Source organism: Molothrus aeneus, chromosome 3 (genome assembly GCF_037042795.1).
Source record: "Molothrus aeneus isolate 106 chromosome 3, BPBGC_Maene_1.0, whole genome shotgun sequence".
NCBI lineage: Eukaryota > Metazoa > Chordata > Aves > Passeriformes > Icteridae > Molothrus > Molothrus aeneus.
In genome coordinates this window covers 4,679,982-4,707,166 of record NC_089648.1, presented here as the reverse complement: position 1 = coordinate 4,707,166, position 27,185 = coordinate 4,679,982, and the positions used below count along the sequence as shown (strand labels likewise).

Genomic DNA, 27,185 nt, shown 5'->3' with positions numbered 1-27,185 from the left:
TCACCCCAAGGGTTGCGTTGGTGGGTGCCATGTTGTTCCTGTGGAGAGTTCAAAGTAATGCATCATTTAGTTGGTTTTATCGGGATTAGTTCATAAATAAATTGCCAGGACCAGTCACAAAGTCAGTATTTGCATGTGGAGACAGAAATATTTCTTCAGACACATGTTAAAAGGCTTTTGCTTGTCAAATACTTATGCGGCTTTTTCAGAATCTGTATTTTTTTTCCATCAGTTATTTGCACCATTTTGTAAAGGTGTGATGGTCATCTTTGTGTTTGAGGCCAAGTTATTCACAGCTCCATATGCTTTTACCAACACTCACAGATCTCTAAAGCCAATGGTCTGCTTTTGAAAATGAAAGCTGTGGAATTGTTTTGTTGCACTATTCCATCTGCGTTCTGCTTTGCGGAGCTTAACGCGACAATCCTGGATGTGTGTGTGCAGCAAAGCTTCTGTGCTTTGGTAAAGCACTTAATTTTTTGAGACTATTTGTTCTCTGAAAGAGTGGTTGGTATTTACTGTTCTTGATCTTGTCTTCAAGTAAAAGCCACTGATTTTTGACACCAAAACTCCTGAGCTTGACCTTTATGACTTTCTTCCAGTATATAAGCACCCTCTAAATGCTTATATTTTTGTGTTTTTCTTTGACAGAGGGTTTTAGGAAGAATCTGATGGTGAGGAGAGCCTAAGGAGAAGACTCAGGATGACGACGACGGTAGCGACAGATTACGACAACATTGAGATCCAACAGCAGTACAGCGACGTCAACAACCGCTGGGATGTGGATGACTGGGACAATGAGAACAGCTCTGCTCGGCTGTTTGAGCGCTCCCGCATCAAGGCCCTGGCTGGTAAGCACCCACTTGGGGTTTAAGGGAAAAAAATAAAAATGGGTAACAAAGGTCTCCTTCAAAATACCTCCATCTGGAAGTGTGCAAAACGGCTCACTAGTCCTGGAAAGAGGAATGTGGTAGGTGGAGGTAGTTGTCATGCAGTAATGAATGATGGGACTATACATTCTTTGTGAAGTGATTGCTGTCTTCTGCTGAATTCCACTGTCATCAGCAGAGAAATGAAACCAGATTGGATCTTTTCTCATTTGAAACAAGATTGTGTTTGATTATTGCGTATTAAGGGCTATACATTAACTGCATTTGTTTATAGAGCAAAGAGATTATGTCATGTCCTCTCAGCTCTGAGTCACTGCCCTGCAAAGCAATTTTTATGCATTCTGTAAATGATTTCCTGACTTTTATGGTAGCATGCCCACATTTCTGACCTCTGAACAAAATGTCTTGGCAGTGTGGGACAGGCACAGAAAACAGCTCAAAACTATGCTGAGCATTCTGCTGGTGAAATCTGAGCTCCAGGAATGGGTTTAAACCCGACACTTCATAAGGTGTTGAGACAGGTTTATTAAATCAGCTGCACTGAGACAAAGGTATCACCTGTTCCATTTGTGATTCCAATGGGGCTGGGTCCGGAGTGCAGCGTGCCCTTCCTGCTCTCCACTCCAGCCATGGAGATGCATCAGATGCCAAACACCTTTACGTGTCGGGCACAGGCCAGGATCAGGTGTGGAGCTCAGCAACAGGGAAATGAAGTAGTTCATGCAGGTGGGCAGAGAGCAGATCACATAACTCTTCCTGGGGATTGTAATGCTATTGACTTAATGGAACTGCTCACAGGGAAGGGACGTGTGTTAAATTTTGCTGCTTTTAATTACAGCAGCTCCCGTCACAGTGTGCATTGGGAATGAGAGGGGAAATGCCTTCCCTGGGCAGGGCTGTGCTGAGTGGGGTCAGAAGGAGCTTGCTGGTACCTGTGGTGAGAGACAAAATGAATCTCAGCTTGGGTTGTTTTATTTTAATAGTTTACTCTTGTTTGAGGAAGAAACTGTGTTTTACTCCTACCACATGAGTGGTTGTAGGTTGTATCCTGTTCCTTGGGTGGGAAATGCTTTTAGTACAAAGCTCATGAGCTGTGTTTGGGTCCCAGATCTCACCTTACTGCAGCTGCTTGTTCCACTTACTTTTATAGCAAGCAGAGCTCCCCACCTGAGTAATGAATAATAAACATGAAACTCTCATTTCAAGGAGAAGTAATGTAAGGAAAGTACTTGAATTATTTAGCTAGCCTAAAACACATACCCATGGCAAAGCAAATAATTTTGCTGAAGATTCGATTCAGATATTTAAACAATTTCCCCCACAGTATGGTGTATTTATTTTTCTTCTGAATAAGCATTACTCATGGTTATTTTAATTTGATACCTTTCCATACCTGTAATTCTCTACGGTTGGTGCTGAGAATGCTGTGTGCTGCCAAAACTTGGCTTAGCATCCTGCATTGCTGCAGCACTGCTTGAAAGCTTAATCATGGTGCAGGGAGAGAGGAGAGAGGAGAGGTTTGTATTTCAAATCCAAGGTTATGGTTAAAGGCTGAGCTATGCTACTCCTGGCACTGTTCAACGTATGTTTTCAGATATACTGTCTGGTGGGTAATCTTCCCTTGCATCTCCCCAGAAAGGTACTGGCAGGTCTTTAACAGCTGCAGCCTGGAGCTGGGCTGGCAATAATCTCTGTCATTGTCCCTTTTCAGTGGAGACAGGCCCTTTCTGGAAAGGTGCTCTCTGATTCAGCTGCGTGTCACAGGACTGGGCACAATGACCACGGGGTGAAAGCCTGGTGCACACACAGTCAGCTGGGGGATGTCAGGAGGTGCTTCTGGGCTCTGCAGCCCCTGTGTTTGAGGGGCTGTCACCATCACTTTCCTCTGCATGAACCTCAGTGCTCTCTGAAGCAGTTCTGTGACACCTTTGGGGTGAGGATTGACTGAACAACGCTGCAGCTTGACTTGGGTGAGCGCTGGCTCTTTGTGGGCATGAGCACCTCCCCACATCTGCAAGACTGAACATCCTTCTGACAATAACATTTCTCTCTGCAGAGGTCATGGGTGGGTTGTATCTCAAGAGTGCCTGTGGCTGTCCCCTTGCAGTGTGCCGGTGACAAGATATAACAGAATGCTATCAACATCTTGCAGTCTGTGAAATGCTCATTCATCATCATCCCCTTGTCCTAATAGGAAAGGTTTCAAATGAACACACCAGGCACTGGTTCCTTAAATTTCATCACCCAGATGCAAGCTGCTGTATTCCAAAGTAGAACAGCTGTGGGCATGTTACAGTGCCTGACTAATGGCTCTGTGTTCTCTGCAGGTGCAGGCATCTTCTTTCCACACTCTCCCACAAGCTGTGAAGTGCCTCTTTGGCTGAGCTTCCATCTCATGTTCATTCTGCTTCACTGTAATTGAAGTGAAACTTACTTCCTTTAAGGTGAAGTAAGGCAAAGAGTGAGGAAATAAGTGAGGTTTGTAACCAGTGTCTGATACTCCACTATAGAAAGAATCCTGATGGCCCCAGAATTCCATCAGGATGTTGAAATATTTAAACAACAAAGGCAGGAAATGGTGGTCAGAATAATCTGTGATCGGAACAATGTCCTGAAGGAAAGCTCAGGTAAAGCAAGTATGATATAATAATAGGAGAAAACCAGTGTTGTTAGTACAGCAGCTGATAATTGATGGTATTAAAGCAGTCTGTGTACCATGAAAACCAGAATGCAAAGGGTTGTTTTGGTTTAAAACCAAGAAATCATCTGGGAACTCAACTTTCAATCAGAATCCAGATTTGGAGGGATATGCAACCAGATTGGTTGCCATTTGTGTTGAGCTAATTCACTGCAACTGATATGAGAAGAAGGTAACTGATCCCTTCTTCACCAAGTAAGGTATCCCACTGTAGGAAATCATCTTTCACCTGTCCTTGTTCTCCGTGGTTCTTTGGAAGGTCTTGCTGGAAGACCAGGTAATTCTACCTGCTCTGTAGGAGCCAAAAAGATATCGTGTTTGTGCAAGATTCCTCATTCACAAATCCTCAAGGGTTGGATTTCATCTGTCTAGGACCATTAGCTAACAGTATTTGTTGTGCAGCTCCTTGGTGCATGAAGATCTTGCAAAAATCTTAAGAAACAGTCCAGTTGTTCAGCAGAATTTTTCACACTCAGACTTTGGGCTGTGAGGTTCAGGTGTGCCATGCTTGCCAGCTCAGGCACTGTTCTCAGTAGCGTGAGAGTTGTCACCTCCAGAACTTTCCATTCCTTCAGTTAGCTAATTCAATATTAAACTTGGCTACAGTTACTCGCTTTTCTGCTCATTTATATTTTGCCCTTTTATCCTGTGGGTTCATCCAAGTGACCAGAAGGTCTGTGACTCAGCTCTCTGGCCCACAAATTAAAACCAATTTCAAAGTTTATGAAATGAGAGGACTTTCCTAGTGTGGGCAGGAGTGCTTTCCTTTTCCAGCTTCACCCGAGTGGCCGTGCGTAGGTCGGGGCACTCACTGGTGTTGCACGACGTGGTGTTCACGAGCCTTGCAGGGCAAGCCAGGAGGCTGCATTTGTTGTGCAGCTTTCCTTAGTTGCCCAAAACAGGCTTGTCATTCATGCCAGTCCCTTAAATTCTCCCAGCAGCAAGAGGGGAAAAAAGCATTGAAATTGTTCCTGAAGTTACACTATTGAAAATTTTTTAATATATTGGAATAGCCATTTCATAAGGTTAAAAAAAATTAGAGAAAACTTCCAGTGGGAAAGTTCTGGGTACCTTAAGTGGGGCTAATTAGCCCCTTGTGGCCTTGATATTTGAGCCATTCCCCCCACAGCTGCAGTGCAAAAAGTCAGCAGAACAACCCCAAACAGAAATGAGAAGGAAGATTCTGCTTCTAGAACTCTCCAGGTATCACACACCTGCCTGGCCCTGCTGTTGAGTACCTCTCTCAGAGCAAAATTTCTGTTTCACTCTGAGCATACAGAATGAAATTTCAGGTGTCAAACCAATAAAAAAGGGCAAAGTCCAATGATTTAGAGCTCAAGAGAACAAACGTTGGATTTGTTCTTGGCTTTGGAAGAGCATACTGAGAATAAGCTCCTGCAGGGTGTTTCCTAAGTATCCTGCACCTGAGCTGTCCAGAACTTAAAAATCAGTCACTAATTTTAATAGCAGCAAGTGATAAGAAAGGAGAGCTCAGCATTATAATGATGCTCGTAAATCAACTTGAGAGGGCATGTGAAGGATTCACTTGAGACCAAACAGAAATAAAAGACTTAGAGCAGTGAAATCTGCTCTGCACTGGTGTGGCAGATCTGGTTGTCAGCCCATGGGTTTGTTTGGAGCTACAGGCCAGATGCAGGCATACCCAGATGAGCATGAAAGGGCTTATTTTGAAAAATCTTGTTTTGCTCAGATGAAAGTTGATGGAATTATTTCAACAAAAGCTTTTCCAAATGTTGACCTCACCCTATGCTTTCCTTCTGGATTTTGCTTCTGGAACAATTTCTTCTGTCGTTTCTAACCTTCCCAGAATCTGCAGTTGTTAGAAGCAGCAGTGTCATTTGGTGTGTTGTGTTTCATGCAGGCACAAAGGGAAGGAGCAGGGCAGCAGAGAGGCTGCTGTACTGCCACATGTCACCTGTGGTGCTGGCTGGGACTCCTGATGCACACTGTGCTCTTATCAGAGAGCAAGGAAAAGCTCAGCCCATCTGCCGCTGTGCATTAATGTGTTGGCTTTTAAAGTTCCCTTGGAGAGCTGCTTCTAAAGCAGATAGCAAAAACCAGATGATAAATAATACTTTGTTCTTAGTGGGTTTATTTGTAAAGATTATCAGTAGACTGACCCAAAAAGAAGAGCCAGTATCTCTGTGAAATATAAAATAACTCACAAGCAGAAGCAAACAATGTATTTGATGATTAAATATGTAGCTTGGTACCCAGGTCATTTGTATCTTGCTGCTGTAACAACGTGATCTTTGGTTTCAGTTGGGCATGGCTGAGGGGTTTGCCCTCTCTCTCTTTAAAATCAAAGAAGTCATGTTGCAAACTACAAGGTGTAAATCAGGTTCTTGGTAGTTTGATTAGATCCCTGGCCTTGTGTAGCTTCTCGAGTAGAGAGGCAAGCTGCTGAGAAGTCCTGCTGAATGTACCTTAGGAATTGTCTGGAACTGCATGTGCTTGTCTGCTCCATGGACAGGATTTATGAGCACTTAGTAACAGAGTGGTGCATGACAGTGGTTGCATCCTGCTGAATGACTGTAATCTGGCATGCATTGTTCAGGCAGGATGAGCTGGGGCTGGAAAAAGAGGATTATTGTTTCTTTGGGGACGGAGCAGGATAGGAGCAGTTCTGGCAGCCCCAGTCTGGAAAGTCTGAGTGCTGCCGTCATTTTACGTCTCCACTGAAATCCTTTCAGGACTCAGCACTGTTGAGTTGGACACGTATACAGGAGAGCCCAGCATCTTGCCAGCATGAGCCTGTGTTGATTGATCCCTGGATCTTGGAATTCCTGTTCATTAAGCTCCTGGACTGGAATACAGGTCCATATCTGCTTCTTACAGTTCCTTGAGGAGAGCTCCAGGCATCAGCCAGTCCTTATGCACAGAGGACTCTGTGCCTGGACAGCAATGCAGTAATTTAACAAAATAAGGTACAAAGAATTCTGTGCTCTAGTTAAGCCTAAATATAAAAAGCCATCTGTACCCAGAGGAAGCCAATGGAAAGCTGATGCACGTGTGCTGACTCTGTGTACAGAGGTGTATTTGCCTTTGGGATATTACCTGTGAGCTGTGCATGGAGATAATCCTGCAGCACGTCAGCCTGCGTGGCCATACCCAGACATTTCAGTACCGTGGCACTGCACTGACTTCCAGAGGGAGCTTCCTTAGATGGGAGCTATGCCTTCATTCCCAGGGCAGCACAGCACACTGCTCTCCTGTCTAGTCCAGTTTTCCTCATCCATTCATCCCCATGGCACCAGTGAAGAGTAAGAGCACCAAGGGACATGCTTTTGGCTGCCCCAAAACACTGAGCTGAGTGGGAGGCAGTGTTCAGCATCAGCAGGGCAGGAGTTGTGTAAGGGGGGGTAAAGAGCTCTGGCTGCAGCAGCTGCTCTGGGAAAGGAGAAATGCTCCCTGGAAGACACGCTCCGTGCAGTCAGTGAGAGCTGAGCCAGGCACTGTCTTAAGCCTGGGATAATATGCTGAAGTTGACAATTTAGAGGAGACCTCCCAGCCAGATTGTTACCTGCTATAAACTGGATTCTCCCCTGGCTGCTCTGAGGCCATGCTGTCTTACACCAGCTGGGAACCTGACCAGAGGTGGCCCTTCATGGGAAACCTGAAGACTGAGAAGGCTACAAATGTTCTTTGCTGTTGGAGTCAATGTTTTAGGGATATTTAATACAGAGAAACCATGAGACCCTTCACTGATAATGAGATTGTTTTTAGATAATTTGCTGAATAATATTAATGGAAAGGATTTCTTCTGTATAGAAACCACATGCCAATATTGGCAATATATATATTTTTAAGGTTATGACTTCTCTCAGGGGTGAGCTTAGCTGTGGATGAATTTCAAAACCTAGTCATGAGTCTGTAATTCAAAAGAAGTCTTTCCACAAAAAAATGCGTATGCAGAAGAGAATGTTCTCATCTCATGTCTTTAGCATCTAACTAGCAATGTTTCTGTATTTATGTTATTTATTCAGCCAAATCTGCAGTGTGCCTTGCATTTTTTCCTTCTATTTGTTGCTGGGATACTGCCTGAAAGCACTCCCTGAAGTATAAATAATGTCTAACAGAGCACACTGCAAACTGAAATTCGTGCAGGATTCAAACATGTTTACTAATTTCTGTTAACCTTGGAGCTCCTCTAATGGGGAAAGATTAGGGATGAAATCATTCCCTAGGATCAGAGCTTTGATTCTTATCTTGAGGTAATATCCTGGAGAGATATAAACCTAGATTGCCTGGAGACGAATTTCCTTGATGGGGAAGAGGCAAAAAGAACAGAAATGGGGATGAGAACCAGCCATGTAGAAGGGTGATGAAAATCCACTTCTAAGTTCCGCTTCTTTAGTTTCCAGCATTCTCCCTAACAGTTTTCAGCTCTTTTAGTGAGCAAGGCAATCACTACTATTTTTTTTGCCAACCACTTTGTATGTGTATCTTGTGTGAGGATTTTTTCAAGTTTTTCTTCCTTTATTAAGCCTTGAAGGCAGAGACCTGTCAAGTGACAGTGTTTGTACATCTCCTTGTACAATGTATTATTTTTTCAATACATCACATAAAAATGAAGTCCATTGCTCTGGAATAATAACTTCATGAGCTGGACACAGTTAATACTTGTCAATTGATCACTATGCTTTTTTTCTGGACGGTGGCAATTTCCAGATAGGAACATACTCTGGCTTGTGGAGATTTTTAAAGATCACTGTATTCTGCTGCTTGTTTCCACCCAATTTCCATTTTGCTTAAGAGTAGCAAGAAATTGAATTGTCATGCCTGAGTGATTATGGTGTAGCAACAGTGTATCTGTGTTCCTGGTCAGACTGAAAAGAAAAAGAAGGAAAAACAAAATGGTGCAAAAGGGAGAAAAAGGAGGGTGGGCATTTCTGTGTCTCTCTCCCATACATATAAACATAGGTGCAATTCAGGTGGAAAACAAAGGAGAGAGAGGCAATGACAATCATGCCAGCTTCTGAAAAAGCAATCAAAACCCATAAAAAAGAATTTTCTGCATGAAAATGAACAAGTGTTTTCATGACAAAATTTCACAGCCAGTAGTGTTAAGTGTGTACCTGTGCAGTGTGCTTTATTTGAACAGGCTTTGTAGGGGCTGTCCACCCATGTCAGGGGGCTAGCCAAGTGCATTCCATGGGCAACAAATAGAACCTGGGAATGTAGTTACAGCTTTTCAGGGTGACTTCCCTGTGTTGGTGAGTTCATGGAGTATGGGAAGCAGTACAGGTTGGAATGCAAACCCACAGAAACAGAAATTTCTTCTGAAATGTTCTGCAAGTGCCTCCTGTAGCTCTTCCCTGCTGTCCTTCCTGGCAGGTGTTTGACTCCTGCAGTTAGCAAGGACATGCTGTTACAAAAGTCATGTCAACTTTCCTGTTAATCTGGGACTTGTGTAAACTGAAACCTGAAACCAGGTGGAACTGACCCAGTTTCAGTAATAAATTGATATTCTGGCCTGGTTTGTGAGGAAATTCCCAAAGGTTTTGGTCTCAGATGTCACAACCTAGAGATTCACCTGGAGCCCAAAGCTGGTTTGTACCTGGGACTCGGAGCTGAGCTGCTGGAAGGCCAGCCCAGACATGGCAAAAGGAAAGCATGTAAACAGACCCTTCTGTAATAAAAATCCTTGTCTCCTACTTTTTAATGGGCCTCTTTTCCTTGCCTCTGGATTGCACTGGCTCTCCAAAGCCATGTGAGTCACAGAGAATGTATCTGGAAGGGACTGGGAGGAACCAGTGACAGCGTAGTTGCCACTGTCCTAAAATCCCCTTTAAACAGAAACATTGAGATACTTTCTGCAATGGAACTGTTACTGAAGAGGAGATCTCTTGTTTTGCTTGTATTCATTTCACCAGCATGTGAGAGAGTTACCAAGTGTTGCAGGACATGGCAGGTTACAAACTGAAGGCTTCTGTTCCCTCCGGTACCTGCAGCAGAGATAATGAGCTTGGCAGCTCGGTTCTGCTTGGTGTGTGGGCTGCTGCTCCCTGCTTCCAGCATCTTAGATAAAAAACTGGAGGGAAACCAGCTAACTCTTCAGGATTCATGTTATGCAAATTGTTAAATAAGGTAAAAATAACTATTTCCTATTATGTTCTAGAACAATCCCAGCAAAACCTATCTCTCCTTGCTCCAATATATAAGGAAAGGTTTTGTTTTTACTGTGAGGATGGAGGCAAGGGTGATAATGAGTTTTCAGTTCCTAATTGTAGCACTTAGGGGATGTGTAGGAACTTTACCCACCTTCAGGAGAGGAGAAAAACGTTACGTGATTGCTCTGGCATTTTAGTTTAATAAATCATCCTTTTTATCTTGGTAGTTTTTTCTTTTTTTCTATTTTTTTTCTCCTAGTTAGCCACCAACTAGAGAATTTATAAGAGCAAGAAAGAGTAAAGAGAAAAGACAAGGGTGATGATTAACCAGACTCATAATTATTGTAAGCTCTGGCTTAGAAACATTGATAATTAGGAATTTGGAAGGCACTTTTGCTGGATCTAACACTAGTTTCTTCCTTAGAAACCCTAATTTTTTCTCCTTTGTGTCAGAACCTGTTCACTTCAGCAGCATTTTTCAGAGCCATGTAAAGACAGAGCCCAGGAGTGACTCTTTTGTGTTCTGGGGTAAGCAGCTGTTTCTAAATGTTGCTTGTACGTTCATAATATTATTTCCATCAACCTCTTGTTCTCCTTGAGGCTTTGCAAAGCTCTGATCATGTCAGCTAGGACACGCTGCATTATGGCTAAGTGGATAATCACTTGTGTTTTATTCACTCTGAACAAGTACACAAGCCATCGTCACCTGGCAGGTGCTATGAGACTGGGACAATTCAAACTGTGCCAGCAAAAGTTATTGCACAGTTATGGGCAAAAAAATGAGAACAAAATTTAGAGAACAAAGAAAACAAAAACAAACCCCAAAACCCAGCACACCCCTCCCTCCTCAATATGCTAAGATTAATATATGATCTGGTCCTTCTTTTTCTCCACTACTGTATCCACTAATGAATTACACCATGGACAATTTCCAGCTGTGTTGATGTGATAAGTTGCACTTGGCCCAGCACTCCAAAGCTATCTATGGCTTTAAAGCATTCAATCCCCTCCATAACATATTATCTAATTAGTGTTGTCATGGGCTTAGTCAATTAAAGATAAACAGGGAAAATGAGTAGAACTGGGGTGTCACAAAGGGCTTTGTGCACGCAGAGCCTTGTGATCGATCCGGTGCAACATGGCCACACGGCAGCAGGAAAGGGCTCAGGTTCACTCATTTGCAGGCAGCAGCAGCCCAATGGATTAGGCTTGGTGTGACTCACACCAGTGGGGAGCTGGCAGGGTGCCCATTTGGAAGCAGCCTTGCTACATACGGTGTAGCATTTCACAAACACAGACATGTCCCCATTTTGCTTTTCTCTTTCCACTGAATTCCCACCAACCTGTTCAGCAGAGCCTTTAAGATGAACGGCAGTACCCAGCAGAGCAGCAGGAAGGCTCTGGCAGCTGAGCCTGGCACCAGGGCCAGCCCCAGGAGCTGAACCATCAGCAGCAAAGTCTGTCACATCTGCTGCTGGGGGGGCACATTGTTCTGCCCAAATGCCAACCTGGATGGAAGCTCGAATGAGGTCAGATACTCACAGCAAATGCTGCTGACAACACATCAGGTGTCTCTGTTTATCAAATCTTAAACAAAGTAAGCTCAGTTCAAGCACAGGTTCTTCCCTTTTCCTTTAGCTTTCCCCCCTATTCACTGTGTAGCCTCCATTGCTCCATAGCTGCTGCAATTCCTTCCCTTTAAGGTAGTGTTTAGTGCTGCTGGGCAGCCAGAATTGGGAAGGACAGAGAGGGGACAGAGACAAAAAAAAAAAAAATCAAACCCTAAATTTTGTTCAGTATCTCCTGAAGCTTGCCAGCTTCAGTTGTCCCACAGGGGACAAGCTGAAATGTAAATGTGTGTGTGTGGTGTTAATGTTTCATGATGGGGTGGGTAAAGCCAGTCCGTGTTTTATATGGGGCTAAGCTAAATAATTATTTTTAGGTTTTAATATTTTCCTTTTGCAATAGTTTACTTCTTAATATTTTTAATAATGGCCATGTGCATTAGTGCATTGCCTGCCAAAGGTTTTGGGAAAGCTTTCAGCTGGGGAAAAGTTCCTGACTTATGGCCTTCATGATGTTAAAAATGCTCCAGTTTCCCTGTCAGCCACTTGGACTTTAGTTTTACCTTCTGAGCTCACATAGCAACACCTGTTTGCTCAAGGTGGGACAGAATGAGTTGATATGCCTGCAGGTAGGGCCTGGCTGCCTGCCTGCTCTTGAGGGGAAGGGTTTGCATGTAATTATAACGTAGGTCAGGCATGGCAGGCAAAAGCTGCTGTTGGTAGGAAGCTGCAGGAGAAAGATCTGTGATGGAAATAAGCCTGTACTTGTGGAGGGCAAAATGTGCTCCTCCAGCTCTGCAGAGTTCACCTTGCTGTGTTAACAGCACAGCTTACCCTGCTCTGCTCCTGGGAATTTGGGTGCTTTTGGTATTTTGTGCTGCCCTTCTTCCCTGGAAAGCCCATGGCCAGGGCTGGTGTGGGTGCCTGTGTGCTGGAGGGACAGCTGGCTGCACAAAGATTATCAGGGGAGGGTTTAGCAGGAGCCTGCCACATCAGCCCATTGTTGTCTGGAGAGCAGCATCCTGCCTGCTGGGGCTGCAACTGCAGGTGCTTCCTCAGATCCCCTGACTCCTTCCAGACATGGTTTTAGGGCATCAGCCTGCAGGGTCTGGTCCCCTACACAGCCACTTTCCTCCCTGGTACCGTGAAACCTGTCTGGGGCAGCTGAGGAGTCCTTTGTGACCAAGTGGGGTAGTGCTGAAGGGGTTGGAGGCCAGCTTTCAGAAATGTTTTAGGCTCTGCTGGAGGTGTGCTGTAGCACCAGGAGTCTTGTCTAAATAAGCTATACTGAAATAAAGGGATGCACTGAAATACCCCAGTAAAAGCCCTTCTCTATCAATATAAGTAACTCTGGACTAGAGCTGTGGTGGTGCTTTAAGTAAAACAGTATAGTTGAAAGCCATAAATATTTTAAATGCATTTATGACCTCAGGAGCAGTGTTCCAGACATTTTCAACAGTCCATGTGTTTTTGGAAACCCCAGCTTCAGCTGAGAAGTGTCTACTTCCATCTCTTCTCCCTAAATTGGCAGTGTTCATGGTTGGACTTTGTGCACATTTGTTCCCTGATGTGCTGGCAATGGCTGGTTGAATTTCCACCTTGCACCAAGCAGGACCTTGGGCTGCTGTGAGTAGGGGAGTGGGCTGAGCTTCTCCCACAGAAATTGTCCTCACAGAAATCACTATATGGCTTAAACCTTGTGAAATGACAGTATCAAAACAAAGGCAACATTTTGAAATGTTTAATGAAGGGATGGAGTGGGAGGAGGAGAGAACATGGATTCCAGTAGAAAGGAATTTGAAAATGCAAGAAGAAAAGAGAAAACATTTGTGTGAACATTATCAGCAGTTTTAAAAATGAACAGGCAAATGTTATGTACTGAAACTATGAATGTGGAATTGACCTTTTAATTTCACTTACAACTAAGTGAGGGCTGGGAGCTCACGTCCCTGAGGGAAAACTGACATCCTGTATCTAATACCATCTGCAGGAACTGACTTCCAGGGCCAAGCCCAGCTGCTGCTGCTGCTGTGCACGTTTGTATTTCGGCAGGCTATTGAGGTGCCAGTCAGAGCTCGGCGAGGCATCCTCATTTACGTTAGAGCCCTCCCCCTCAGCGCACAGCCCATTAATCTTGCAGTAATACCCAGCACACTGATAACTGGGCAAGGAGCCACATGCACAGGGCATGTCAAAATCCTCAATATCGTCAAGTAACGTAAACCGAAGTGACAGGAATTGCCTGTTTAAAGAACCTTTTGACAAAGCTTTCGTTTGTTCCCGGTGTGCTGGAGCGTACATCTCCCCGCGTCCCCTCCTCGGCTGGTGCTAAATACTGAATGAGCGCTTCTGTGTGCGTGCGGTGCTTCTGCAAGCCGACAGCCCCGCAGATAAATAAAGAAAAGTGCCCTCCTTTTCAAGTGATAGTAATCTGAGACTTTTCCGTTACATGAGGCTCCTAACAAAAGGTTGTAATTCCAGCTGCTTCGCTCGGGAAGGTACCACCGTGCGCGGCGGCGGTGCGGGAGCGCGGGGCCGGGACCCCGCGGGCAGCCGCTCCCGGGCGCGGCGGAAGGACTCGCTGGGGCGTTGCATGAGCCGGGCCGCTCTTCCCCTGCTCCGCCGCCCCTTCGCCCTTGGTACAGCCTTCCTTTGCTCTACCGTGGTGCCGTATGGTAATCGAGTGACATCAGCCTGCGCCCGGGCGGCTGCTGTTTATATTACAAACCAGCAGAAAGGTCTGAGGTGTGCGCGGCTCCTGGGAGCGCCGGCCAGGGCGGCAGCGCGTGGCTCCATGCTGCCTTTACCCCGGCCTGAATCGCACGCTTGCTTTTATTTCACTTGGTTTCGCCAGAGCCAGACGAGCATTTGAACCAGATTCAAGCACTTAGAGTTGCCTGTTGTGGAACTGGGGAAAAAAAAACCCCAAAAAACCACCCTCCTGGTGCTTTACGTTTGAATCCATTACAGAGAGCTTACCGCCAAGCCACACTGCTGGATTTTGAACCGAAGCTGTTATTTACTTAGGGCTCAAGGGGGGAGCGTTTTCGCTAGGGACTGACGCCAAACTACTGGAGGAAGCTGGGATTTACCTGGATGTGTGGTAAAGAAACTTGTGGTTCCTTTATGCTGCAGTTCATCGTATCCCTGCGCTACCTGTAAATGGAATTACAAAAATCAACCAGTATGCCCGGTCCGTTGTCCCCAGGATATGCAGCTCAGGTGCCGTATAACTATAACCAGTTAGAAGGACGATTCAAGCAGTTACAAGGTAAGCCTGTGCGGGTTTTTTGGAGGTGTTGCCATGCTGTGATCCTTGTAAACATGTTAGTCCGGGCTTATTCTCTTTGCACCAAGGTGTTGGTGAGAGAGGACGAAATTCGTGCTGTGGGAAAAAGCTCCGAGTTCTTTTAAGGGATACTGTGTGGCTTTTCTCACTCCGAAGGTGCCCCGAGCCTTACGCGGGGTTAAGGTGTGTGTCCAGCCTCTGAGCCTTGCAATGGGGGCTAAGCCAGACCACGGCTCTTAGAACAATAAGGGGGAGAGTGAGGAAGCAGCCTGCTTTTATTTTATCCTTAAATAAATACAGTTTAAAGTGGCCATCACTCATAAATCCTAGCTGTGTTTGGGTGCAGTTTGCAGAGCAAGGGCCTTTTCCAACCCCTGTGTACCTCCTGCAAAGGCGGGTGGCTTCACTTCTTCAAACGAAGAACAGTTGCATAATTCTCTAACAAATTAAGTTTGCTCATGCTATAGATATCTGAGAAAGCACTCGTGTACTTTAACATTCCCAGTTTTCTTTGCTTTTGGACAGGGAGAATGTCCTTTAATATTTTCCCCTTAAACTCCCAGTCTGTGTAAGAACCAGAGGGTTTTTTGGGGGTGCCGTGTGCTCTCTGCAGGGAGGGTAGGCCTCTGCCCGGGCTGCAAACCCCCAGTGCAGGGGGGAGGATGGTGCCCAGCAGCTCCGTGCCTCAGGCAGGGTAAAACGAGCTCTGCTGTTTCTCTGTGGAAGACACGTCCCAACAATGAATGAACTCTGGGATTGCAGTTGCAAAATAAAAAAGAATTCTTCACTGAAACCAAACCTCCTCCTCTAGAGCCATGTGACTCTGGAGATAGTCCCAGAGCAGCCTGAGTGCAGCGAAGTGCTGCCCTTCTGTGCATGCTTCTTAATTTACTCTGGTTTGTGCTGCAAGTGTGGTCTGTGGTTCCTGTCAGAGAGGGGGCAAGAGCTTAGTTAGTGCAAAGAATGTTCCTATTTGCTGGCTTAAGGAGGGAGGGAAAAAAAATCTTTCATTCATAGCACTTGGTTTATCTTGTAAACTGGCTCGCAGCAATGGCTGCACACTGCATGTAATGAGGCAAAATGACAGCATCCTAAACACTGGGAACATGGAAATTCCTGGGACAAGGCATGGAAAATCCAGGCTTCAAACCTGCACACAGGGAATGCGTTACAGGCTTTATCTTGGACATCTGTCACATCTTAGGCTGTGGTACTTGTGTTGGAAAGAACTAAGTTTGTGGCATGAAGAAAAACCTGGCTCATGCCTCTTTCTTTGCTGGTTTAGTTAGCAGTCTAAAGAAGGCAGATTTTATCATTTTCAGGGTCACTGCTTCAGGAATCCATTATCTCTGTGTTTACATCACACTGAAAGAGGAAAGCAGACTGCATTGTTGAGAGCACAGAAAGTGAGTTTTCCCTTCAGTGGAATGCACTGAGTTGACTTAAAAAGGTTAAAAAAAGATGCAGTGCTCTCCCTAAAGTACTGCAATTTCCTCCAGCAGAAGAGATAAAGTGCAGTAAATTCTGTGCAGTTTTGCAGCAGACCATCCTGTGGCTGTTTATTCACATCACAGGCTTGAAAAGGAGTGCTGCCAGTGATCTTGTTCAGGGTGGAGCATAGGTGCAGGCAGTGTTGTAAATTATGCACCAGATACTCCATGAAATGCTAAATAACCATACAAAATATGGTGTGTGATGGAAAGGGAGTGGCTTAACTCTGCTGACACAAGAGGTCTTTCCTCGGATTAGTGGCTCTTTGCTTGAAGAATGTCTACAAAGCCATTGTTTTGGAGTTGTAAGATTTTCAGGGCATTCCTGCTGGAAGGCTCTGGTGGGAACAGGGAGTGTTCTGTGGCACTGGGCAAGGCTCAAGCCCAGCACAGATGAGCTGAATATATGTAACTTTTTAAAATTAGAGATTTATCACCAGTTTTACCTCTTTCACAATGGAGATGTACAAACAAGTAAAAACAGATGCATTTCAAATAATCACATACTCCTTGATAATTGTTTCACCCCTCCTGCTCTGGGTTAGGAGGGTTCTCTGGAGCAGCATCAGCACCACACAGATTACTCTAACTTCTGCTCATGTTCTTCACACACTGAATTTACCCCTCTTTTCTTCACAGTTCCTACAGTTACCATGTGAATCCCTAGCTTTGCACTAGCTTATAGCAAGGTACTGTTTAGATCTAGTGAATGTTGAGATTTCATCAAAAAAAGCACTTGGGAGTATATTGTTTTATCCAAAATAACACAGAGCAAGTGCTCAGGCCCTGTACAAAGAGAAGTCTGAACCAGCAATGGGTAGAAGACAACTCTCTGATCTCCTCTTTCCTAAAAAAGACAATACATGGCGTTTGACACTGCCAGCTTCACATGAGGAGAGGAGCCAGCCCAATTCTCCCCCAAAATGCTATGGACAAAGCAAATTCACATCATACCTGATTCCCTCGGCACTCCTATGTTCCACCTCTTTGAAATGCCTTGAAGTGATGATTGTAAGGAAACTTGATGATGGTTGTGGGGTGATTAAAGCAGATTTTCCAGCCCAGTCCCGCTGGGGCGTGAAACCCAGTGCAGGTTATGGGACTGCACTGAAGGGACCAGACCGGCTCCTTCTGCCCCTGGAAGGGTCACCTGGAAGGGGATCCAGCTCCCACTTGCCTTGATGGGCCAGAGAGAAGCAGGATGTAGCAGAAGCCATTGCTAGGAGTGAATCAAGACTCTCTTTGTGTCAAAAGAAGCCCTGAAGGCCAGTGTCGATAATCCGGGAGTTTAGCATACTTGAGAGTGCCCGTGAGAATGTTGGCACAGGTGAGGGGAGAAAAATGCTTTAGCAAGTTGTGTTTCCTTTATTAAGTTTCAGTAAGTTCCTATTATGCTTAGTTCACCTGGTCCTGGAATGATAAGTGAGCGATTCTATCAGTGGTTGCTATCATTTAAAGCTAGGCGTGGAGTTTTGGTTCTCATGGCCACTTGTGCAGTAGAGAGGGATCAGGTTGCACGGCTGCAGTTACTCGTGCAAGTAAAGACAGAACCCCAAAACTTGTTTGTGGGAAACACGTCGCCATGGAGCTTGTGCAGGTTCTGTCAGTGGAGAGTTTGTCCTGCTACATTGAGGAATAAATGCAAATCAAACCAGATATGTTGTTGTTGTTGTTGTTATAAACCGAAGGCTGTCACCCGTGCTATGGTAATGTGACAGGATCCTGTGGATTGGCTGGGCTGAGGATTGGGTGTAGGAGCTGGCAGGAAGAGGTTAATGCCAGTCAGGAATTTGGAAGGAGATCCCTGCAGCTGTGTCACCTTCCAGCGGGAAGGGTGCACGGGGAAGCAGCTATCATCACTGCTCCAGGGCTCTTTCCCACCCGGTTAGCAGGACAGTGGTATTTATTAACATCTCTGGCATTCAGGGGCTTGATGACTCTATCAGCTCCTGCCCTGTCATTGGAAAGTTGGGTCTCAGCTCCGGGGCTGTGCCCGAGGTGTGAGATTTCCAGTGGTAATTACAAATGTGAAATGTTGGGGGGATGGGGTGAGCTAGATCGGCACTCCTGATAAGTGCCAGAGGAAAGGCAGCTTTCAAAGGAGCTCTGCCGTGTGTCCTGCTGTGTGGGACATTTCAGGTTTGGGCATTTTTGTAATGCTGCCTTTCAGGCTGGATACTGGGCATTTTAGTGGGAGCCTGGTGTGTTTTGGTGCTCAGGCTGCAAGAGAGAAAGTGCCTGTATTTTGACCCGTGTTAGAAATAGTATGTTTGAAAAACTGGACGCTGGAATAAGCTGTAGGAAAGGTGAGCTACCTTTCTCATCAGAGGTGTTTAAGATCAGTTCTAAACTGTGTTTCATGGGGATACAAGGCTGACTGTGGCTGCACAGCACTGCCTGCACCAGGAAAGGCAATGCAACTGTATTTTGGGTGTTTGGGGCAAAGCCCCTCTCTCTGATGAAAGGCTCTGAAAAGAACCTTTCAGCAGAGGAGCTCCTTGGCTTGGAATCCTTTGATCTGCAATGACCCAAGGAGGTTTGGCATAAAAAGAGGCACACACCATTTCAATTTTTAAGTGGTCACTGGTAATCAGCTTGATCATGTATGAGTATATGTGGAGGTTGGTTCCCATCCATGCTGAAGGACAGCAGGAAGATTTTCTCGGTTTTCTGTTCTCAAGCAGGGCTTTCCCCCAGCTTTTGCTGCAAGAAAATCTTCCCCCAAATCCCTGTGTATGCTCAAGGTTAAACAGAGAGTTCGTGCTGCCGGCAGAGCAGTTTGCAGGAGTTGCAGTGCTGTCCTGCACTAAGGCAGAGACCCCTCTGTGACACCAGGATCCTTGGAGTTCCTCCCGTGGGTGCCCTTTGAGCAGGCAGTTTCAGCAGCCCCTTCCTGATTTACCTCGGGAAGGTTTGAGTCTCCTGGGAGCAGTGACCTGCATAGCTCCAGGCGCTGATTACTGACCTGGGACACCCTACTTTGTCTACCAAATGGGTCACTGGCATTTCTTGTCATGGTAATTTCTGTTCAAGCTGAAATGCAGGGAGGCTGAATTTCATTCTGGATGAAATGTGTCTGGGTTACACGGATTTTTGGTTTACCCCCTCCCTCTCCATGTTCTCAGATCCACCAAAGGTGGAAATTCCTGTTTGTGTGGCAAATTTTGCTCGATTTTCTGGTGTCTGCAGCACTCCAAAGCCTGAATGTGTCACAGCACACTTCAGTCTCCTGGTTTGGGTGAACACCTGAGCAAAAGCTGCATGGTTGGAAGTCCTGTCAGAGTTGCAAGGAGTTTTAAAGGAATCCCAAACTGACTTAAATGTGCATTTCTGTGATAGCTGGGCCCTTATTCCTTCCAGTGCAAAGATCCCTGCAAACATATCCAAATCCTGACTCAGTTTTTGGGCAGAAATTTGCTTTTTCTGGTCATGGGTTTTGGTACTTGTGGAGATAGAGAAGGCAAATTAAAGGAGCTATAAGAGTAAGGTATTTCTGCTCATGTGGTCAGTGTTGATACAGGTCGAAAGGAAACATTTAAATTGGATTTGGCTTCTCACTGAAATAACTGTGAACATTTACAACTCTGAGCTATTGGCTCAGGTTTTTTATAGTCTGTTCTCTTCAATTTTCATTTAGAGTGTGCTTGTAACATTTAATTTTTTAACTGTGTGTGTAAGGAACTTAATTTAAAAGCAATCAGAAATCTCTAGGTGCTCTAGCCTAATTTTGTTTTAAAAAGGGCAGTTCTGGAGCACTTTTTGTGGCTCTGAAATGAAGTAAACAAAGCTTGTAAGCAGATATTTTCACATGGGACAGCAGGGTGTTTTGAATACCCTTCAGGAGAAATGTAGCCAGAGCAAAATGATTTGTGTGGTGCTCAACTGGTGTAAATCTCCTCAGCTCAGGGATCTGGGAATGCAGCACAGGAATCAGCCCTTGGGTGTTTCTGCATTCCATGTGTCCAAGAAGCTCCACCATCCCGGTGTTTCATGGGCATGTTGTAATCACCTGGGAGTACAGGCTCCTATCCCAAATATTTTTCCTGTCCAAAAGCCCTATTCAAATGGATTGTGGGTTTTGCCATTAGGTTGTGTGGAAAGTGGGCCAATAAAACAAGCCTATGACAGAGATGAAAGTGGTGATAAAACAACAGAACAATGGTTGTCTTCCATTCCTGAGCTCTTTCCCAATTTGGGTTTGTGATTTCCTCTTTTTCCTTAGTTTCTTTCATCTCTCTGTTTTCTGTTGTGTGCATGCTTTGACTATTAAAGTGGATGAGCTGCTATCTAAGCTTAGCAGAAATGGTGAAGAAAATCTAATTATATGATTCACAAAATCTCCTTTCTCTCCTTTCTCTACTAAACTCCTCTTCTGTGAGATCTCAGCCCAGGGTGTGTGGTTTGGTAACTGCACCCCTTCTGCTCAGAGTCTGAATTTCATGAGTATTTTATTACTAACAGCTCTGAAGGTCTTTTTGTTCCTGTTTAAGTTGAATTGAGAAGTATTAAGTATCAGCTATTAAGTAGCAGGGTATGACAATGACATCTTTTCCTCATGTGAAAATGAATTATCTTCATTGAATAGCTGGGTTTGGGAAAACTCTTATACCAAATATTGGAAATTAGTCTCTGTTGACTTTCAAAGCTGTGGTAAAGGAGGTAGAATATCATAAATAAGGTAGCTGAGAATCCGCTTTGCTCTTCCCAGAAGAAATCAAATCTGAAATTCCATTTGGATGTTTGTATCTGGGCCTGGCAGGTAATGGCCTTTATCCCAGTGTGATTGTCCAAGTGAAGTGACACTTCATCAAAGATTAAAGTTGTTTAATAAGTATCAGTAAGCAACTCCCCTCCCACTCAAAACGAGTCCTTTTAAAGTGAAGGGTCATTTGTGGAGAGAGTTAGAAGCTGGTGGATTACTCAGCATTTCAGCAGCTCTGAAATTCAGAGCAGCAGGAACTAGGTGGTGGCTGTTGCAGTGCAGAAGCAGAGCAGAACCTGGTGAACACAGGGGTGCTGGGGGAGCAGGGCCTCACTCCCAGCTGTGCCACCAACGTGTCATGTCCCTGTTGGGACCCAGAGTCACCGTGGCCCTCCTGTCCACACAGAGAACCTCGTGAAGTTAAGGAGAGCGCGTGAGCCCAAAATTGCTCACTGCTCCTGAAAACGCATCAAGCTGAGTCCTCACATTTCTGTCAGAGGAGAAAGGCCCAGAGGGATGGGAAAGGCCCCGAGGGATGGGGAGCACTCGTGCTTGTGACTTGTGATGTGGAGCCCGAGGTTGCGGTGGCTGGGAGAGCCCACGCTCACACAAAAGCCCTTGTGCACTTGCTGCTGGAGCGAGGGTATCCCGGGCTGAGAGCCTCCTTTGTTGGGAGAGCACTGCTGTAGCCAAACTAATATTAACCAGGCTTGTAGCCCTGCTCAATGCCCCACTGTTCCCTAGAAAGGAGCTTACAGAGAAAGGCCCTTCAGTGTCAGGGAACAGCGCAGCCCGGCAGACACGCAGGCAGCCACTGGGACATGGTCTGGGGGCCACGCTCCTGCCTTTTCAAAGGCCTTGTGAAAGAGCTGGCATTACCAAGTGGCCTTTTCATGGGATAACTGGAAGTGCTGATAATTCTCTGTTCAGTCAAGTTTGGTTTGTTCATAAAAATGTAAGCTGGAACTTGAAAGGACAAGCCCAGTTACACATACGTGACAAAGTGACACTGGACAGGGTCAGTTTGCTCTTTGGTGGGAACCAGTAGCATGCACAATCCTGCACTGATTTTAACTGTTTTGGGAGGAAGTCACAATTATGATTCTTATGTATTATTTATATTAGCAAAAAAGAGCAATATCATCCCAAATGGCTTTGTACAGAAGGCACATTTGGTGTCCTTGCAGACACTTCAAACATCTCTGCCTACAATGTTGCCAAAATGGCCGGGCATGTGCTTCTTAGGATAGGTTTTGTTTTGAGATTAGTGGCTTTAAGTTCTCTTGCCTGTTTTAGTTCTGTTGGAACTGTTTTCAGGTTGAGGAGCTGGAGAAGTGCTCACCAAAGGGTCAGTGGAAAAAGTGCAGTAGCAAGGTACAAACATGATCTGTGTGACCACAGTACTCTAATCACAAGCAAAGGGTGACCTTATGCCTTCAAAGATTAAACAAAACAACATGTGGTTACAAAGAGATTTAAGAGTTTATCTGAACAGAATAAACGCTGGCTGCCCAGATTTTTCTTGGAATGAAACCCCTGTGGTTTAATAAAGATACCTGAATTTCATTTAACAGCTTGGCAAACGGCAGAGAATCAGCTCATATGCAGCACCCACATCTCAGATAGTATAAACCAATGCAGCCCCATTAAAAGGAACTTCATAAACAGCACAGTGCTGAGGGATTTTGTCTCTCAAATCCACTCCTCTTCCTACATTTTTCTCAAATAAGAGCTCCCCTTGGTTTCAGCTTCTCCATGCTAATACCATATATTGGGTTCTGCCTTCTCCTTTCAAAAAGCCTCCAGAGTCCAGTTCTTAATGCTCATTTTGTCCAGGAAGTGTTTCCAGTTTTTGGCATTATGATCTGATTATGATTTGGTTCCAGGAAAAAAGAGGAGTGAAAAGCTGACCATCCCATCTGTAGTCAGCTAACTACGGTTTGCTTTGGGTAATAATTAATTCTACAGCTACTTTAGTATCTTTCCACAGTTATTTGGAGGGAAGCTAGACCTTGATAGTGCAACGGCTGCTTTTGTCAGGGTGTGTTCCTCTGCCAGCTCAGATTGCCTGGCAATATAATGGGAGAGACTGCTGTGAAATCACAGATGTGACTGTACTGTGATTGCAGGCTGATATGAGTAAGAGCCATTATGGAATGGCACTTCAGGCAGGCTCTGAATAAATAGGGGAGGTGTCTGGAAACATCAAATATTGGTGGTGTTCTGAACTTCTGACCTTTCTGTTATCCTCGTCACGGGAAGTTCAATAATTTGGGTTACCTTTACCTTTGAGTGCTGGGTGTCTTGTGTTCTCCCTCCCTGTCTCTTTGTTCACCCTGTGGGGTGTAAGGTGAGTTTCATCCTCATGGCCTCCCCTGGGATCAGGAACAGAGTGTGCCACTTCTAGCTCAAGGAAGTCTCTTCAGAAAACTGGCAGTGCCTGCAGACTGTTTCCCGACTGTTCCCTTGGTGACATCCTGGCCACTGTCACTTGTGCAGGTGCCCTGATAATCTGTCAGTCTTTAATAGCAGATTAAGAGCTGGTTGTATCTGGACCAGTTGCTTTTAGCTGTGGCCTACGTCCTTATGAGAGGAACTCTTAGGGTGAGACATGGAAGTTATGGAACGTTTTTTCCATAGATCCCCTGCTGCAGATGTATTACTAAATGCCTCTCTCTCTGCCTCTCCTCCAAAATAAATACATCTGAGAGGTTATATAATAAAATTCCCATGATATAAACCTTATTTACTGGAGCCTTTGCTCCTAACAGTTGACTTGCCCTGGTGTTTGCCAGCACACTGATGCTAATGATGCTCTGTGCCACTTGAAAGATGCTCCTGTGTCCTCAGCGCCTGGCGCCAGCCATGCTCCAGCTAATTCCTCACTGCACATTCTTTTTCCCTAAATAAAAACAGTCACAAGTTGTCCTGGAGAGCAGACAACACTTAAAGACACCTAATATGTAAACCCTTTAACCATACAGCACGTCCTGGCACTGCCATTCCCCTCAGGGATGGATTGGAGCTCTGCCCTGGCGCCAGCAGAGCTGCTCCCCACGCTGGGTATGGCAGGGCTGGGACGAGTAGGGAATAAAACAGCAGCTCCAAGGGGACTTCCCCCTGTTTTTCCTGAATGAAATGGCTGGGCAGGGTGGTGTGATCTCTGCAGTGCCCATTTCAGGGTGCTGGGTTTGTGGCTGTCATTTCCCTCTTCTCCAGCCACATGAACGTGGCCCATCCTATCCAGTTCTTGGCAGGTTTCAGGTGTCCCTTAGGTGTGTGAGCCACCTAAGGCCAGAACACCTTTTGTTTTCTGTGCTCCACAACTCAGCTCTCCCTTCTGATTTAGCTCCTGTTGCCAAGTTTAAAAACATTTCCCTGGCATCAGGTGCAAGTCAATGTGGCCTTCACATTCAGGAGTGTATTCATGGGACTTTTCCTTTTGCATAAACATCTGGTGTAGCTGGGTTGGGCTGAAACGTGTGAAATGAGTGTAAATTTGGACAGCTGAAAATCAGTGAGTTGTGACTGAGGTTTCAGGAACATACAAATGACTGTGAGGTGCCACAGTGCATTCTCATGCCTGTGCACCCCTGTGTCTGTGGGATTTGGAGGTGTAAGATGGGTGCAAACACAAATAGTCTGTGCAAATGTGCAATAGCTTTGTGCTTTACCAGTACCTGAACTATGCTCTAGTGACATTGCTGTTACATTAACAGAAAGCTGGGAGCATTCAGAGTCATTAGACACTGAACTTCCAGAAGTTGCCTTTCCTTTATTGATTGCCATTAACTCATAATCTGTTTGGGGCTTTATTCTGTTTTTTTGGGGTTTTTAAAGAAAACACCACATCACCAATTCACATTTTGAGGGGGAAAAACCCAGAATATGGAGATGATGTGCAACATGGCTGAGGAGGCATCAGTGAAATGCCTGTGATCAGGAGTCTTTGAGTGCTTTTATCATTTTCTCATTGTGCTAAAAATGAAAGAAAGTGAAGGTAAATACTTGGGAGCTCTCCTGGACGCCTTCCGCAGGAGCCACACCTTTGTCCCTATGTGGGGCCTTCCAATTGTTGCAGTCAAGGCCTTGAACAATCAGTACAACTCACCAGTCCACTTTTAAGACTAGAAAAACAAGAAACAAGTGATGTTTCTGGATGAAGATGCACATTTAAAGTACTAAAAGTATAATTTTACCCTAATTTCTTCAAATTTGCATCACCTTTTAAATCTCAGAGAGACTTTAGAGGGTTTCAAACAAATGGGTTTTTTTCTGCTACTGCTTTGAAAGTTATTACCTGGGCAGGAAATACTGTGCTGGAAAGGGATCTCTTTTCCCCACTCTTGCATAATTCCAAAGGCTAAAATGATTTTGCTTAAACATGTCACGTTGTCCCACACAAGCAGATCAGTAAATGACCTTTGGCTTGGAATCAAACAGGCAAGTAAGAAAATTTTGAGGTGAGGAACTAAAATGCATGTGCAACTTGTTTGTGCCTCAGAAGTTCCAATAAAGTAGGTGTGGCATGAAAAGAAAGATTTCTTATTATTGTTATTTCTTGAATTGCCACATGGATTTCTTAAAGAACTCCTTTACTGTACAGAGTGACCAGCTGGAATGTGTGTTCAAGTTGAGATCATGGTTCCGTTTTCTGGAGCTTTTCTTGAGCAAGCAAACAGGTGAAGGTGTCAGTTCTGCCAATCTCAAAAGACTCCAACTCCAGGACTTTCTTGGGAGCTCTGCATGATGGGTTTGCAGATTAGAGCCTGAGAAGATTAGGGATTTTTCCTCTAATGCTTCTTATTAGCAGTTTGTATCAAATCTCATTAAAATAAATGCATTTTTAAAACTCTCTTTTTAGAAATGATGGCATTTTATAAATATCAAGGTTCCTTCAGTTATACAAGTGATTTTTATTGTAACCTACAGTATTTTTGTTGCTGTTACTCATTCAGTTTCCACCTTTGGGATTTAGCTTGCTGAGCTATGGTCTGGCTTACCTGTGGTGCTGCTGCTTTTATTCAGCATCCTGTCAGCACAGTGTCGTGCATCTGACTCTACAATGTGGCACATAGTTAACAGTAGTAAATTATTGTGTGGCCATGGAAACTGCAGGAACTAAACACATTGTTCAGCAAGGCTGTGAATTCAGCTCTTATTAATCCCTGATCAACACAGTGGTTATTTAAATACATGTTCTTCCATTTAATATATTTCTGTGATAATGAAAATTATAATTTAGCAGCAATTAATTATAATGATAACATCTCTTAGCACAGAGATTTAATATTTTGAAAGGATTAAATGCAGTCATTGTAGATTTCTTTATTTTCTATTCATGCTTCTCTGTCATTAAGGTGAAATTACGTTTAAACATGAAACCAACAAAAGTCTGGCTTTCTTTCATCTATTCTTCATTCTGATTGCAGTGAGTTTTTACAGTAGCATGGTCAAAACATTCTACAGCTTTGACTTTGCTCGCCATGTAATGTCTCAACTTGTGCCTCAGATGAAAGAAGAGATCCCACAGCCCTCTGAAATCCTCAGTGGGATTCCATAGGAATACTGGCAGTGCAGTCTTCTGGCCTATTCTTGTTTAAGCTTGCTGGAATTTATAAAATCACAGAATACTTCAGGTTGGAAGAGGAGTTTATTTGGTCCAGCACACCTGCTCAAGGCAGGGGCAGCTCCCATGCTTAGGGATTTGTTCTCCAGACTCCCAGCCTTGCATCCTGGCAGATCTCCTCCCTCCAGGGTGGCATGTGCCACTGGCAGTGGTCACCCACAGTGCAGGGTATGCTCTGGAAAAGGTGGGATTCACCATGCGCTTTGCTGTCCTGGGGAGTGCTGAGTGCTGATGCTCATCTCTCTGTGAGTCATCTCTGGTTAATGTCACTTACAATTCTGTATTTCCAAACCCCTGGCTAACGAGGCTCCCAGGCTGAGCACACAGGAGCAGTAGGAATTGCAGGGCCAGTAGCTGAGAAGAGGGAGGAATGCTGAAAGGAAAAGAGAACAAGAGAAATAACAAAACCCTCCAGCTCCTTCTTCCTACCCTTGCTTTCCTTCCCACAGACAAGTGGGAATCCACTTTAAAATCTCTCATTCTGCTGGGTTTGCTGAACATGGAGAGAAATAAGATGGATCTGATGTAGGGAAGGACGTGGAATGTTCCCTGCCCAGGCCAAGCCTTTCTCTCATACTCATTCAACACTGCCAGTCTGAGAGTGGTTTGGACATGTATAGAAAAATGTTTTTGTCCCTCTCAAAAATCCCCTGGCACTTCCCTGCATTTTGCATATAATGTGTTTTAAAGGAAACTGCCAGGACCCCCCAAGACTGTGTGTGCTTGAAACAGTGCAGTGACCTCAGGTTCTCATTGTTCTTCTGTGGGAATGTTGCAGTCAGTGTCCT

General features: G+C 44.9%; 1 protein-coding gene across 3 annotated transcripts in view; it reads left to right on the top strand.

Moving 5' to 3' along the window:
- The window catches only part of SPTBN1 (spectrin beta, non-erythrocytic 1), a 116,243-nt gene that overhangs the window by 33,605 nt on the left and 55,453 nt on the right, over positions 1–27,185 (top strand). For all 3 annotated transcript variants that reach the window (XM_066546068.1, XM_066546070.1, XM_066546069.1), the window contains exon 2: positions 652–851. In XM_066546068.1, the coding sequence (XP_066402165.1) occupies positions 704–851 (148 nt within the window). In that variant the 5' untranslated portion in view covers positions 652–703. The remainder of the gene's footprint in view (positions 1–651; positions 852–27,185) is intronic.